Here is a 15,621-nt window from a genome sequence, read left to right as displayed (position 1 = left end):
GAATGAACATGCAGCTGCTGGACTAAGAGGGGTGCTAGTTAGGACCTGGTGACGATGGCGTCTCATTTTTCTGCTGCAGTTGTTCCACTTTCATTACATATTCATTGGGAAGCAAGTCTCGCAACTAGCCCTGTGTGGCCTAGTGGTTTGGGGTTGTGGTCAGTTTGTGGGAGCTTAGGGTTCAAATCCCCTTTATGCTGGCTGAGACGGGATTTGAACCTCGATCTCTTACCTGGTAAGTGAATGCTCTAAGTGCTGGGCCAGGCAGTATTCTGCCCCGGGGGCTCCCTTGCTCTTTTCTGTTGAAGCCGCTGCACTTTCATTACATATTCATTGGGTCAAAACCCCAACAAGCAGCCTAGAGTGGTCTAGTGGTTGGGCTGTGTGCCCAGCGAGTGGAAGACTGGGGTTCAAATCTCCTTTATGCTGGTTGAAACGGGATTTGAACCTTGATCTCTTACCTGGCAAGTGAATGCTCTAAGTGCTGGGCTAGGAGGTATTCCAATGGGCTGGCTCCCTCAGTGTTTCCTATTGAAGGTGGGCCAATGTCATTAGGTAATTAAATAGTCACTGGGCCCCTCCTACATTGTGAGTCCATCTGTGGTACAGTGGTTTGGCCGCCTGCCTTTAGAAAAGGGCAGATGCCGGTTCAAATCCCCTTTATGCTCCCTGAGAAGGGATTTGCAGGTTGATTGCCAACCTCTCAACCGAATGGCCTAAGTGCCTGCCTAGGAGGTAGTGGGCTGAGGAGTCTCGCTCAGTCCTTTCTGTTGAAGGTAGGACCCATTCAGTAAATATTACATGAGAATTGGGCCAAGGGCTGTGTGTGAGTCCTGCTGTAGTGCTGTGGTTTGGGTACTCCCCCAAGAAGCAAAGAGGTGCTGGTTCAAATCCCTTCCCAGAGACGGGATGGGCGTCTCAATTTCTTACCGCTCAAGCCTTCCACTTTAACTATATATTAACCGGAGCAAGGGACCCTTTCAAGTCCCTCTATGGTACGGGGGTTAGGGTACTCGCTTGGATTGTGAGTGACCCTGGTTCAACTCCCCGCTCTGGGGGGACAGGAGGGCCTCTGAGGTGTGAGAGGAGACCCCTCCTAGCTGAGCAAGAGGCCTGTCACTGGGCCTCTTGCTCTTTTAATTAAAGGGGCTTTGCTGCTGAGCAGTAAAACCCCCTCTCTCTCTTGTCCACCATGATCAGGATACACGCCCAGGTTGTGGCAGACCCCAGGGCACTCCCCTGCTCTTTTGAGGGGTGTGAACTGGGGGCCGCCACCTCCTGGGGAGAGTCACTGGTGAGCGATCCCTGTCCGAATCCCCTCTCCGGCCCAAGAAGACAATGGCCTCTTGAGAAAGAGAGGGGGTTCGGACAAGGATGGCCCACCCTAAAGGACGGTCGCCGAGGAGGCAGGAAATCCCTGTGCAAATCCCTGCCGAACAAGCAGCTGGGGGATTTGAACCAGGATCTCCCACAACCCAGGCGAGTATCCTAACCACTGGACAAGAGAGTGAGGGTTGCTGCGAGGCTGGCCCAGAGCACATTTAACTAAAGTGGAAGAGCTTCAACCGGCAAGAGGAGAGCAAGCCCAGCCCTATTCCCCAAAGTGGAAGGCACAGGGACCACAGCAGACTTGAACCCCCATCTTTCACAGGCCAAGCCCATAGCCTAACCGCTGGGCTACCGAGAGACTCTGAGTAAAGTGCTGGCCTAAACAGCACTTAATTAAAGTGGAACAACTTCCACCGGCAAGAGAGATGAAACCCCCCATAGCTCAGGGGACGCGCAGGAAGATTCCATTTGACATCCATCCAACGTCCTTCTTAACACAAGCCGAGGGGAGATTTGAACGCCCCTTACGCACAGCCCAAGCATGGGGCTAATCCATTGCACGAGAGCAGGAGGACTGTAGCAGCCTTTGCCCAAACACTAGTTGTTTAATATGGATCAGCTGCAACAGGCAAAAGCAGCGAGGCTGCCCCTCACGCTACACCAGAGAACACACCTGGGCTGCTGGAGATGCCTCCTTAGAGGCCTTGGCAACAGGCAGGTTTGACGGCTCCCTCCGTCTTTTCAACTCATGCCGAGCCACTGTAACTACATATTAACTGGGACAAAGCTGCGTAGTGGGGATACATTTGTCCTGGACTCTTCTTTGCCTGGCATGTCACCCTGGGGATGGCTCTGCTCCTTCAGCCTGTCCCTTGCTTTGCTCCTAGTGGCTCTGTTTAAAGAACAGACAAAAAGCTGAATCAGTTCCCTGCTCTGGGACGGGAGATTCTCTCAGATCACAAGGGTGAATACTGTTGCTAATTTGGAAGCAAGAATAAAATCCTGTTACAGAAGGTTGGTTTGGGGGTTTTTTGGGTAAAGAATGTAAATGGAGGTCGATGGTCATCTCTGTCATAGAGACAGAAGAGTCATGATTATTTATTCACTATGGAGACCCAGGAAGAGGTCAGTGGAACAAAGTACAGAAACACTTTGCGATCTGAAGCCATTTTCCCAGCCTCCTTCCTCACCTCTTGCAGCTGTTTCAGCACACTCAGAACCAACGAGTCTCGCTCCAGCTGCTGCTTCAGTTCAGTAAATTCCACAATGGCCACGTTCAGATCTCGCCGGACCTAGAACAGCAGCACAGACATCAAGCCTTCAGCAGTTCATTTACAGTAACCGAAGGCTAGGAGAGCCATTTCTATTTCAAAAGTAACACCGACATGACAACACCAGCGTGCTGCCTGAAACGTACCTACCTCCCAAAGTTACAAACAACACCTACAGTTATTATAACGGAAACAAATTAGAAGGAAAAAAGGTTTTATTTCCCCAGTGTATTTACCTAGTGCAGGTGACAGAAATGTGTATATATTCAGTTTCTGTCTTTGAATGAAATTCCAGAGTGCCTTTAACAGTTCTCTACTTTTAAATGAGATAAATGTCAATGTGAACTTAGCCAAAAGTACAGTTTAACTATACATTTTAAAAGCTTCCATAGGCATGCAAGATCAATAGATGTGTTCCCCTTTTTAAAAAAAAGATCCCCAAACTGTTAAATAAAGAAACAAACAAACAATCTCTTGCACTGTTTGTACCTTAAATACTGCAGCACTAGGAACCCAAAGCTGAAATTGACTACAGACAAGTGTAACTGATGTCACTGATTGTTATTGTATACTCTGAGAAACATAAATTAAATACACAGCAACAAATAAACAGAGACAAGTAAAGTGGATGTTTAAGATTCTTTCACTTTTAACATAGCATAACTGGTATCAGATGTAAAAGTTATTTTCACATCGTATGATTTTTGAGTTGATCACTCTCCATTGGGAAGAAAAAATCCAGATTTATATCCCACCTGCATTAGAGCCTTTCTAACTTACCTTTCAAAGCCAGAGTGGCAAGGCAGAATTAGTCCAGGAGTATAAGGAGGCCACGGGAAGGACAGTCTTGCAATCAATATACAGAAAATCTGGGCTCAATTCCAAGCTCTGCACAGAATCTCCGTGCCATAGGACTCTTTGTTGCTTTTTACAGATCCAGACTAAGACGGCTACCCCTCGGATACTTAGCCAAGGTCATTCCACTTCTTTGTGCCACAGTTTCCCCATCAGCAAAATAAGAATGATTCCTCCCTATCTCAATGCGGTGAGGCTTAGAAGATAAATGCATTAATATACTCGAGGGGCTCCGAAACTACTGTGATGAGCACCACGGAAAACCATTCAGCTACATAATTACTGACTAAGCTACAGCCCGCCATATTTCTATCCCAGGTCTGATACATCATACATCGGTATGTTTCAGTCAAGGGCGCTCTTTATAAGAGGCGGCGATTCATCCTGGAATCCTTAGCCACGATCCTCCTCCCCTGCCTTCCTGGCCAGCATGCTCATGGCTGCACATCAGTGGAGTTGCACTGCTTTGGGATGATGCAGGATGAAAGCTGCTAGATACAGATAAAGTGAAACCGCTGCTGCGTCACCTCATTTTCGATCCTGGATTTCAGTAGGTCGATGTTGCCGGACAGACAGTCCACTTGTGACACCAAGTCCTCAGCGCTCTGCATGCTCGGGAGGAACTCGTACTTCGCCCTAGGTAGAAGGGATGGACTCAGGATCAGAAAAACAAACACCCATAGGGTTGCCAACTCGGACTGAAGCTATTCCGGGAGATATTTTTTTCCCAACATGACGTCATGTCATGTTCTTAAAACAGCCTATTAAAACCTCCCGGGTTGCTTTCAATAGTCACCAAGAGATTGATGCCGATTGTGGGAGACTCCAGGCCAATCCTGGAGGGTTGGCAACCCTAAACACCCACAGACAGACACCCCAAGGCCGTGGCCACGGGGCCAAAGCCTCCCACTCCCATCGCAGCCCTCTCTGCAGCCCGACACGGTTGAGACGGGCCGAATGATTTCGCGGGTAGCGGGACAAAGCAAGTGGCTCCAAGGGAACGTCTCACAGGCCAGGGTGGGAGCAGCACAGACCCCCTCCCCCCCCATCGCTGACACGCTGCACACACGAGCGGGACTCACTGGCCCAAAGCGCCCCACCCCCCAGCGCCTCCTGCACCGCCCCTGCGTTACCCGCCCCCTAACGCCTGGGGCCCCCCACGCCAGAGCCCGCCCCCCCACACACCCCACGCTCACACCCCGCCCCCCCGACAGCCTTTCTCACCCGCCTTAACGTACTGCCCCCCGCCCATGATCCCACCCCCCCGCCCCCAGCGCCCCCTCGGCCCGGGCCCCCGGATCCCCCGGCCCGAGGGGGACGGGGCAGCCCTGGGCACCCAGCGCCCGGCCACCCCCTCCTCAGCGGCCCGCCACCGCGCGGCACCACGGGAAAGTGAGTCCGCCCGCCCCCTCCTGCGAGACTCCTATTCTCACGAACGTGTCTGAGGAGGCCCGGTCGGGACTCCAACTCCCAGAGTGCTGCACGCAGGGCGGGCCTACGAGCTGCGACGTGGGACAAACCTATTTCGAACGTCTTGCTGTTTCCCCGCCATTCTATTGGTCCGCAGCCGCCGAGCGCGTGAACGAGCTCCCCGTCTGATTGGTCCGCTGCCGCGGGGCGGGGAATATAAACCGGGACCCCCAGACCTGCTGCCTCTCGGCCAGGGGGACCCGGGGGCTGCCGCTGGGCCGCGCAGCGAAGGCGGTAAGTGGGGCGGACGGGGGAGGGGCCCGGGCCGGGGGTGCCGCGGGCCAGCTGGGGCTAGAACGCCGGAGCCGCCCAGAGGCTGCGGGGAGGGGGGCTCGGGAGAAGGAGCAGGTGTATCAGCACCTGGCCCTGGGCTCCAGCGGGCCCCGTGGGGCCGCTCGGCTGGCGGCGGGCGGGAGGGAGTGGGGGGTCTCGGGCAGGGGCGCTGGGCTGGGGCCGGGCCGCCCAGAGGATTCAGGAGGCCTGGGGCATAGCGGGGGAGCTGCGGCGCTTGTACTCGCCCCGTGTATCACCACAAAGTGCTCTCGCTCCCGTTTTGCTACTTTGGGTGTACTGAGCATGCTCAGTCGAACTGAGCATGCCCAGTAACCTTCGTTGTAGCCACTGCCCTCTCTCTGCCCTTACTTCTGCTAAGGATTTGCTGCCTCCTCTTTGGGGGTGTTTAAAAGGATTAAGGGGGGCAAATAGCACCGGGGGGCTGTCAGGGTCTGAGCAGGGGGCAGAACTTTACTGGCCTGGGGGGTTCAAGCTACTGTAGCTAGCGGCAGAAGAGGGGCTGAAGGGCAAAAATCGGTGGTGGGGGGTGAGAGCCGGGGTTAAGGCGGGGGGGGGGGGACGACACTGCCAGACCCCATGCGGGTACAAAACCCCCGTTTAGGGAGGGGGAGGGGGGGAACAGTGACCCCGTGGCATGAGCCATACACTGTGCTCGCTAATCCAGGGGTGTGGGGGGGCAGAGGCTGTTTTTGTTGTTCTCACAGGGACGCTGCATGTCAGCCTCGGAGCAGGGGGCGGGTTCCTGGGACTGGGGTCTTAAAGGCACAGGCCTCCAATTCCTAGCCTGTCAAAGCTTAATCAAGGCAGCTCCTCTCTATCCTATACAAATGTTGCAGGGCCAGGGCCGCCCAGACGGGGGGGCCAAGTGGGGCAATTTTCCGCAGGGGCCCCCACGAATATGTCGGAGGCTGCCCCCGCCTCCGTCTTCCCCCGGTGTCTCAGCGTGCCGCGTCCGGGAGCGGCCCTGGCGCACTGCAGCGCCGTGGCTCCAACGCTGTCCGGGGCTGCTCCTGGTCGCAGCACGCTGAGGCTCCAGGAGTGGGGGTAAGCGCCATGGTAAGGGGTGGGGCACCCCCCCCGACCCCATCCTAACCATCACCATCACCCAGCAACAGCCCATTATGTAATTGCAAATGTATACATACCATTAAAGCATTTAATGTTTTAAATAATGTATTTAGTGTATTTTCAAATTATTACATTCAAAAATTAATTTGTATGTCACTGGTTATTTTTTACATTTCCAAATACATGTTACTATAGTATTGCAACTGTTTTTATGGAAGGGGCCCGCAAAATTGCTTTGACCCAGGCCCCCTGAATCCTCTGGGCAGCCCTGTACATGGCTACGTTACTGATCCAGCCAGGAGACTGAATGCGGTGAAATATTGTACAGACACCCCCTCCCTCCAACTCTGCCTCTCACATTTTGAATATGTAAAAGTGTCTTCTATCAGTTTCTATGCCTATATGAAATCACTGCAGTTCATTTCTCTTGTATAACGTGCTGAGTTGCTAACTCCCTCCCAGAGCCCACATGTCTGCACCCCCTCCTGTACCCCAATCCCATGCCCCAGGTCAGAGCCTGCACCCCTCACTCAAACTACCTATAGCCTGCAACCCTCCTGCACCCCAACTCCATCCCAGAGCCTGCACCCCAAAAAGGGATGGATTAACTTTTTGTGGGCCTGGTGCTAAACATATTTGTGGTCCCCCAGGGGGGAAATGGGGACATGGGGCATGGGGGGCAGAGTCCTCAGAGCGACGGGCTGGCCGGGGGCAATGGGAGATGGGTCATGGCACGGCAGGAACAATCCTGCTCCACCCAGCCCAGTACAATGGCACTGTTTACAAAGCGGGAGCTGCCAGACGCACACTGGCCAGCCCGGCCCTGTGCTCCCATCATGCTTCTTCCCCTTAGGGGTGGGCCCATGACCCCAAGGGTGATACCAGAGTGGCCCCTTTGGTCGATCTGCTTCCTCCTGGCTAATGTGACAAATTGATCTATTGTACGATTGAGGCGCGCTGTTTCACGTATTTGTGTGTGAGTCCGTGAAAAGGGAGGTAAGCTTTGGGGGTACGGAGCATGCCCCTGAGCCCAAGGTGAGACCAGAGTGGCCCCTTTCATTTTTTCCACTGGCTTCCGCCTTCCTTATTTCCAATGACTTGTCTGCTCATGCACCTATCACTGGTCCATGGGGTTGCGAATCAGGAGGGATGGGGTTTGTGGTAAAAAACACTCATGGTCTGCTTCCTCCTGGCTAATGTGCCAAATTGATCTATTGGTCAATTGAGGCACACTGTTTCACGTTTTTGTGTGTGAATACATGAAAAGACCCCCACAAACCCCCATGCCCAGTGCCCTCCCACAGACCACTCTGAACCCCCCTCCTGATCCTCTCACTGCCCAGTGCCCCCTAGCTGTAGACCCCCCACAGCCCTCCGACAACTGCACAGTGCCCTGCCCCTCCCTGCCCAGAGCCCCCCCACAGATTCCCTCACTGCCCAGTGCCCTCCACTGCCACAACTGCACAGTGCCCCACCCAGACCCCTGCACACTTCCCAGTGCCCCACCACACACAGATCTCCCCACCCCCCACTGCACAGCACCCCCCCAGACCCACTAGAGACCTACTCTCCCACACCCTAACCCCCAGCCACAATACCCGGCCCTGATGGGAGGTGACTGTGTCTGCCAGGCTGAGCCGGCAGCGCAGCCAGAGCTTGTCCTGGGGCAGGATAACTCAGGCCCTTGGGGGTCCAATCAGCCAGGCTGGAGCAGGAGCAGGGCCTACCCGGGCCAGGCTCCCTCAGGACCCACATGCCTGGCAGGACCCAGCTGAGCCTCCCACACTCTCCCCCTCCCCCAGCCGTCCTCTGGGACTGGCTGAGACTGGCCCAGCCTCTGCACCAATCCCAGGTGGCTCTTTCCCTGGGGAGGCAGGTGGGACCCCACAGGTCCCAGGCAGTGGAGACAGCTCAGAGCTGGAGCAGTGCTGGGGAGTGGGGCATATCCCTGGGACATGACTCCTGAGATCCCACCCACAGCCATTGGCCCTGTGGCCAGCAGCCCTGCTGAGCCCACATGGTGGCCCCCAGCTGCTGGGTGATGAGCCCCCTACAGCAGCGGCATAGCCAGGTTCTAACATCAGGGATTTCTTGTATTATGTATAGTGAGTGTATTATATAAAAAACAGGTAGTAGGGTTTACAATGTTCTAATAAGAGATTATGCTATTATTATCCAGTCAACTTGCACACCACTATTTTGAATTAGTGATAATTCACAGAGAGAAAGAAGAAAGCTGAATTTAGAGAATAATTATTAAACAGATTCTTTGTTATTCACTCCAGTCCATAGCACACAGCACCATAAACCCAGTAGAATCTGGCCAAGAGAATATTCACCTCAAATTGTCATCTGCTACACTACCCCTCCCCTCCCCTCCCCCCGGCCAATTCCCAGTCATGACTATTCAGCAGGTCTGCCCAGAGGGGGGGGGGGGGCAAGTGGGGCAATTTGCCCCAGGCCCGGAGTATGTCGGAGACTCCCCACACTTCCGTCTTCCCCCATCCCATCCCCCGGCGTCCTGGATGTGGCATGCTGAGGCTCCGGTAGAGGGGGTAAGCGGCATGGTAAGGGAGGGGCCGGACAACCCCCTGACCCCATCCCCCCACAGCCATGACCCCCAGCTCCAAGCCCAGCCCCTCTGAGCCGGACACCCCCCTGACCCCATCTCCCCACATCCCTGAGCCCAGCCCCTGTGAGCCGGGCGCCCCCCAACCCAGAGCCCAGCTCCCCCCTGGAGCCCTGGGCAAGCAGCACCACCCCCAGGCAGCGACAGCCCATTTGCACCAACCATCACCCAGTGAGAGCCCATTATGTAACTGCAAATGTCTACATCCCATTAAAGCATTTAACGTTTTCAAATGTTGGATTTAGTGTATTTTCAAATTATTACAAATTATTTTTTGAATGTATTTCACTGGTTATTTTTTACATTTCCAAATACATGTTACTAGAGTATTGCAACTTTTTTTTATGGAAGGGGCCCCCAAAATTGCTTTGTATATGATGCAAATTGGAAGAGTAAAGTCAAAAAAATCCCTTTTCACGGATTCACACAAAAAAAGTGAAACAGCATGCCTCAATCATGCAATAGATCAATTTGGCACATTAGCCAGGAGGAAGCATAGTGTGAGTGTTTTCAACCACAAACTCCATCCCTCCCGTTTTGCAACCATCCCCCAGAGGAAGCAGACCGGGAGTGTTTTCCACCACAACACCATCCCTCCCGTTTTGCAACCATCCCCCAGAGGAAGCAGACCGGGAGTGTTTTCCACCACAACCCCATCCCTCCCGTTTTGCAACCATCCCCCCCAGAGGAAGCAGACCGGGAGCGTTTTCCACCACAACCCCATCCCTCCCATTTTGCAACCATCCCCCAGAGGAAGCAGAGTGTGAGTGTTTTCCACCACAACCCCATCCCTCCCGTTTTGCAACCATCCCCCCCATAGGAAGCAGACCGGGAGCGTTTTCCACCACAACCCCATCCCTCCCGTTTTGCAACCATCCCTGGACCAGTGACAGGTGCATGAGCAGCCCAGTCATTGGAACTAAGCAAGGAGAAGCCAGTGGAAAAAATGAAAAGGGGCCACTGTGGTCTCCACTTGGGCTCAGGGGCACGCTCTATACCTACAAACACTACCTCCCCTTTCACGAATTCAATGAAAGCGGCCACTCCAGTCAGGAAGCAGATCGGGATAGTTTTTGACCACCTACCCCATCCCCTCCTGATTCGCAACCCCATGGACAGGCGGTAGCAAGTTAACAAACAGTTTACCAAACTGCTACGCTGCATGGCAGAAACCGCTCCCAGTAGCAAAAGGGGAGGGCAGCACTTTGTGCTGATACACCGGCGGCGGTCCGGGTCTTCGGCAGCACTGAAGGGTCCCCGCCGCCGGAGACCCGGACCGCCGCCGAGCCAAGGCTCACAGGGCCCGGGGCAAACTGCCCCACTTGCTCCTCCTCTGGGCGGCCCTGTGTGGGGCTCGGGCGATGGGCTGGTGCCGGAGCGGGGATGGGGGGCGGGGCGGCTCTCGGGCAGGGGGGGGCTGGTGCCATATGCGGAGGGGGGCGGGGGGCTGCCTGCTGGGAGCTGGCAGTTGTAAAGGCCCCTTTGGAGGCTTCTGAAAAGCTGTCTGAAGGGGAAGCTTGGCACCTGCTCCAGAGGCTGCCCCAGCCAGGTCTACTCCTGCTTTGCACCCGAGAAACCCTCACTCACCTGTCTTCTCTGCAGGAGGGGGCAGTGACCTGAATGTTTGCTTCCTTTCCTCTTGCCTGGAGGGGATTGGCTCTCCTGGAAGATCAGGTTGGGAAATGTATCTGACTTACTGTGTGACCTTCCAGTACACTAATCAGATGTACTGATATTTGGGGCTTTTTCTTACATAGGCTCCTATTATCCCCCACCCCATCCTGATTTTTCACACTTCCTCTTGTCACCCTACCTTCCAGACAAACTTAACTTTCTTGTACATTTCTCAAGAACAAGGGGAATAAATGATTTTCAAGGGTCTGTTTTTTCCAGTAAAAGCATCTACTTTTAATCACAAGTCTTGAATTGTGTTTTTGGGAAGATGTGGGATAGAGGGGAGAGGTGAAACTTGTAGCAAAACTTCCAACCAGCTATAAGGTGGTGGTTTTCCCATTGCTTAGGAGGTTAAATTGGTGCTAGATTTAAAATCCCTCCCAGCTGGCTTGGTTAACCTCCCTGAGAACACTATCCTCCTGGTTCTCCAGCAAGAGTTAGGGAAAGACATCTTCTGAGACATCAAACTCAAGAGCAAATAGTCTGACTGCAGCTTGCAAGCTGCAAATAGCTTGTTGCAGCCCCTATTAATACACTGATTTAATTAATCCCTCAGAATGCTCTTGCTATATTCATTTGTACAAAGCCATTGATGATGCTGTGAACATATAAAAACTAAAGGTTTTCCATCTTGTACTGTTTAAAGATGAATCTAGAGTAAACAAAACAATGAATTCACACCACTGGGGCATGTTTGGGGTAATGATTGCTAATTTGGCTCCTGAACCACTGAGATTTGCTGCTCTAGAGCTAAGCCTTTGAGGCTATTTGTATATCCTAAAAGTGAAGGATGCAGGATTCTCTTCCAGTAACCTGTACATGCTGGTTGACTTCAGGCTCTCACTGGGAGAGCAGAGAACTGAGCCCTGGGCTAATAGGACCTCAGAGAAGGTGTGGGGGAGATGTGCCAGAGCAGTGTAGCTTGAGGGACTTGTCTAGTAGTAGATGATGGTTGAGCATAGGCCTGCAAGGCCATCAGGCAGATAGATGGCTGCTTGCTCCAGTAAGTGGGCCTTCCCAAAGTCAGACTGGACTACACCTCTAAGTATGAGGCTGAAGAAATTGGAAGCCTCAGGGTTGAACTATTGCTGTGTGGTAGTAGAAATCAGATCTGGAGCGCCCTCTACCGAAGTGATCTCCTAGGATAATCACTAGCTGTTCTCTCTCTCCCACCTGCTCTGGTGTTCCTGATGTAGCTAAAATTAAGTGCCTGCCCTTCAGAGCAGAAACATTGGGGTTTGTCCCTTACCATTGTGGCAACACACACACCCTATTTAGGTTCAGTATAAATGAATATGTACCCACCTTTTGGATTTCTGGGGGAGAGTTGAGTATTTTTCTTGTAAATGGCTAAGCCTGTACTATTCTCTCTCCTTTCTGCTTGCACAAAGCCACCACCATCTAAGGAAACTACACTGCTAGCCTCCACACTGAAATGGTTGCTGCCCTATGGTTATTAATACAACTGCAGAGAAAGATCCCCCAAATTGTCTCAACTAGGGTTTAGGGGAGCAAACTGCAAGAGGCCTGTACCTCAGTAATCCAAAACTATGACTGCTTGGAACTAAGGCCCATGTGAACTGCCAGCACTGGCCTGGTCCTCTCTGCAGAACATCCTGAAAGGGAGAATAGGCCCTGCACCCTTATGGTAAAGGTAGAAATATAGCTAACATTTACCCTTCTTCAGACTCACTTCTCTCTGGGAGGTGAAGCAACACAGCATATCTGCTGAAGAAAAGCTTGCATTAGAACCTGCTGCTGTCCTCATCTGCTCCCACACACAACAGGAGCTAATCCATCAACCAGTGTGAAATAATGTGATGACCATTCCCAGTTAATTTGTTCCTTTCATCTTCTCCTTCCATAACTACAGTGGAGGTGCTTGTAGTAATAATTAGCCCTTCTCAGCCTGTGATTCTATACATAGATGCTGATAAACTGCATCTCAATGTCTTTAACCTGCATTTTATCTGCTTCCCCCACACTTCTATCAGTAAATCAATCATATGCAGCTGGTGGGAGTGTATTATTCAGGTGGAATGGGAGCTGAAGGGGGGATTAGCTAAAAGAGAGACAGCTGACCTCTGGCTTGACTCTGCACAGATTGTAGCTGTATCACAGACTGGCAATTCTTTTCCTGCAGACTTCACTACAATTAAATATTTAAAACAGCTCAAAGTAAACCTGGGATCAGTGAGTGGTAAATGGGGTTCTTTTTGGCTGATTGAATAATATTTGAACTAATCACAACAAGGAACATATGACTGAGAGAATTCCCTTCGCAATCTCTCATTTTATGAAATAGCAGCAAAGGAAACAGATTAACCCACTTTCCATGCTGTGTTATGCAACTGCAGGGAACTCTCCTGAGAGCAACTGTCCGTTTCCCTCCTCTGCATTTCTGCTTTGCAATGGATGCAGGAGAGGTATAGAGTTAATCTGGACAGCTGCCTGTGACCCTGCTGCATTTACCAGACTGAGTGTGCAGTAGGAGACACTTCTACGTGAGTGCTGGGGCAGCACCAGCTCCTGGTACCTACAGTCCATGAAGGACATGGCATGGTGGCAGGAGAACGTGTGAAACCAAAAGGGCTGCACAAACCCTAAAGTGCCTGATGTGGACATAATGGGAACCAGAGACTATGGAGAGGGGTTCCCTGCCCCCCTCCAAGCAGCACTCCCAGGGGTGTCTGAAGATGGGATTGTTAATTCTGGTTTCATATAACCCATACCTACACAGAGGGGCTCTCTGTCACTCTCTCCTAGACATGTGCCGTCTGCAACAGCCCTTGAGCTAGAAGAGCTGAAGAGAAAAAGCATGCTCGCTGCAGCTTGGTACGCTGGCGCAGTGGGGCGGCTGCCCTCTCTGTGTAAAGGAACATTAACTTAAACCATGGGGGTGGCTGCACTTCTACATTCTAGTGACCCGCTGTTCCCCAGGATGAAGGGGGCCTGTGCATTAGCTCCAAGCACACCCCTGCCATGCCCCCAACCCCACCTCTGACACAACCCGCCCCCGTTCAACAAAGGGTCAGATCAAACCCCGTCATGCCCCCGCCCTGACACCCACAGCCTCTCACTAGTTCTGCACAGGGCACCAGCACACCCCCAACGTGCCCCTGCTCTAACCCAAGACCCTCCCACCTCACCCTTCATATGCCCCTGCCCTGCCCTCTCTGGTAAGGGGCTAGAGGGGGGACCCCTCTTCATTTAGATGGGGAGCCACGTTTCCCACCCTCTTCCCCATTTTCATGTATGTGATAGACACCGTGTGGGATCCAGCCCCAGTAAGCAGCATCACACTGCTCCTCAGTGGGGGGAGGACTCGATCCCCCACGGCCTATTAACAACAGGGGCTATTTTCTCCCTGCTCTCACCTGGCAGGCATCTACTTTCCCGTCCAGGTAGCCGGCACACAGCATCCTGGGGGTGAGCTCACCAGACTACATGCAGGAGCTGTTGCATTTCTTGGTGCTGATTAAGGGAAAAGACGGTTACTCACCGTTGTAACTGTTGTTCTTCGAGATGTGTTGCTCATATCCATTCCATTAGGTGTGTGCGCGCCGCGTGCACGATCGTCGGAAGATTTTTACCCTAGCAACACCGGCGGGTCGGCTGTGGAGCCCCCTAGAGTGGCGCCTTCATGGCGCTGAATATATACCCCAGCCGACCCGGCGCCCCCTCAGTTCCTTCTTGCCGGCTACTCCGACAGTGGGGACGGAGGGCGGGTTTGGAATGGATATGAGCAACACATCTCGAAGAACAACAGTTACAACGGTGAGTAACCGTCTTTTCTTCTTCGAGTGCTTGCTCATATCCATTCCATTAGGTGACTCCCAAGCCCAACTCAGGTGGTGGGGTCGGAGTGAGACATTGCTGTGTGCAAAACTGCTGATCCGAAGGCAGCATCGTCCCTGGACTGCTGCACTAGTGCATAGTGTTCTGTAAATGTGTGGACTGACGACCAAACCGCAGCTCTACAAATGTCCTGTATCGGAACTTGCGCCAGGAAAGCCGTCGAGGAAGCTTGGGCCCTCGTGGAGTGAGCGGTGAGGTGCGGTGCTGAGACACCTGCCAGGTCATAGCAAGTCCGGATGCAAGACGTAATCCAGGAGGATAGGCGTTGTGAGGAGACCGGTGAGCCTTTCATTCGGTCGGCCACTGCAACGAAGAGTTGCGTCGTCTTTCTAAAGTGCCTTGTGCGGTCAATATAGAAAGCCAGGGCCCTGCGTACGTCCAGAGAATGCAAACGTTGATCCTGGCGAGTAGCATGTGGTTTAGGATGAAAGACCGGGAGAAATATATCCTGGTTGATATGAAAAGGAGAAACCACCTTAGGGAGAAAGGCAGGATGTGGACGAAGCTGCACTTTATCCTTGTGGAAAACTGTGTAAGGGGGCTCGGATGTAAGCGCCCTGAGTTCAGAAACGCGCCTTGCTGAGGTGATGGCTACGAGGAAGGCTGTCTTCCAGGACAGGTACAGAAGTGAACAGGTGGCCAGTGGCTCGAATGGAGGACCTGTGAGCTTGGAGAGAACCAGGTTGAGGTCCCACGTCGGAACGGGCTGACGTTGTTGTGGGTACGTCCGGTCTAAGCCCTTGAGGAATCTAACGACCATCGGGTTAGAGAATACCGAGGACGCGAGTTCCCCTGGATGGAAGGCCGATATAGCGGCCAGGTGAACTCTAATTGAAGATATCGCCAACCCTTGCTGTTTTAGGGAGAGGAGATATTCCAAAATGAGAGGGATAGGTGCGTGCAACGGGGACGTGGCTCGCTGTTCGCACCAACAGGAGAACCGCTTCCACTTGGCCAAGTATGTGGTCCGTGTTGAGGGCTTCCTACTGCTCAGCAGAATCTGTTGGACAGAGTGAGAACACTGTTGCTCTGCCTGGGTGAACCATGGAGCAGCCACGCCGTGAGGTGGAGTGATTGCAGGTCGGGGTGACGCAACCGGCCGTGGTTCTGCGTGATGAGATCCGGATACAATGGAAGCGGGATCGGTGTCCGAACCGAGAGTTCCAACAGCGT

General features: G+C 53.0%; 1 protein-coding gene across 6 annotated transcripts; it reads right to left on the bottom strand.

Annotated features, from left to right (window-relative positions):
- Window positions 1–68: 68 nt before the first annotated feature.
- On the bottom strand, window positions 69–14,077 carry LOC135976097 (centromere/kinetochore protein zw10 homolog). Of its 6 annotated transcripts, XM_065570659.1 has the most exons (5): window positions 13,968–14,077; window positions 10,504–10,578; window positions 3,983–4,091; window positions 2,520–2,621; window positions 69–2,221 (listed from the first exon to the last, which is right to left on the bottom strand). In XM_065570659.1, exons 1-5 carry the CDS (start codon window positions 13,976–13,978, stop codon window positions 2,213–2,215), a joined length of 306 nt encoding a protein of 101 aa, XP_065426731.1. In that variant the 5' UTR covers window positions 13,979–14,077; the 3' UTR covers window positions 69–2,212. The 6 variants fall into 6 exon arrangements, 4 of the variants coding, with proteins under 4 accessions (XP_065426731.1, XP_065426730.1, XP_065426732.1 ...); XM_065570658.1 differs by lacking the exon at window positions 69–2,221 and having other exon boundaries at window positions 2,229–2,621; XM_065570660.1 differs by lacking the exons at window positions 69–2,221; window positions 13,968–14,077 and adding an exon at window positions 12,268–13,574 and having other exon boundaries at window positions 2,229–2,621.
- Between the last annotated feature and the right edge of the window lie 1,544 nt (window positions 14,078–15,621).

Source organism: Chrysemys picta, chromosome 16 (assembly GCF_011386835.1).
Source record: "Chrysemys picta bellii isolate R12L10 chromosome 16, ASM1138683v2, whole genome shotgun sequence".
In the NCBI taxonomy this organism is placed as follows: domain Eukaryota; kingdom Metazoa; phylum Chordata; order Testudines; family Emydidae; genus Chrysemys; species Chrysemys picta.
Note: the sequence above shows the minus strand (reverse complement) of the source record. Positions and strands in the feature narration are given on the sequence as shown.

What these genes read in the sequence shown, in the direction of transcription:
- LOC135976097 (XM_065570658.1), bottom strand. An exon ending in CCCTCCTGCAGAGAAGACAG is followed by an intron (nt 4,092 to 10,503) that starts GTGAGTGAGGGT and finishes CCTTCTACCTAG; the next exon opens with GGCGAAGTACGAGTTCCTCC. An exon ending in AATCCAGGATCGAAAATGAG is followed by an intron (nt 2,622 to 3,982) that starts GTGACGCAGCAG and finishes CTGCTGTTCTAG; the next exon opens with GTCCGGCGAGATCTGAACGT.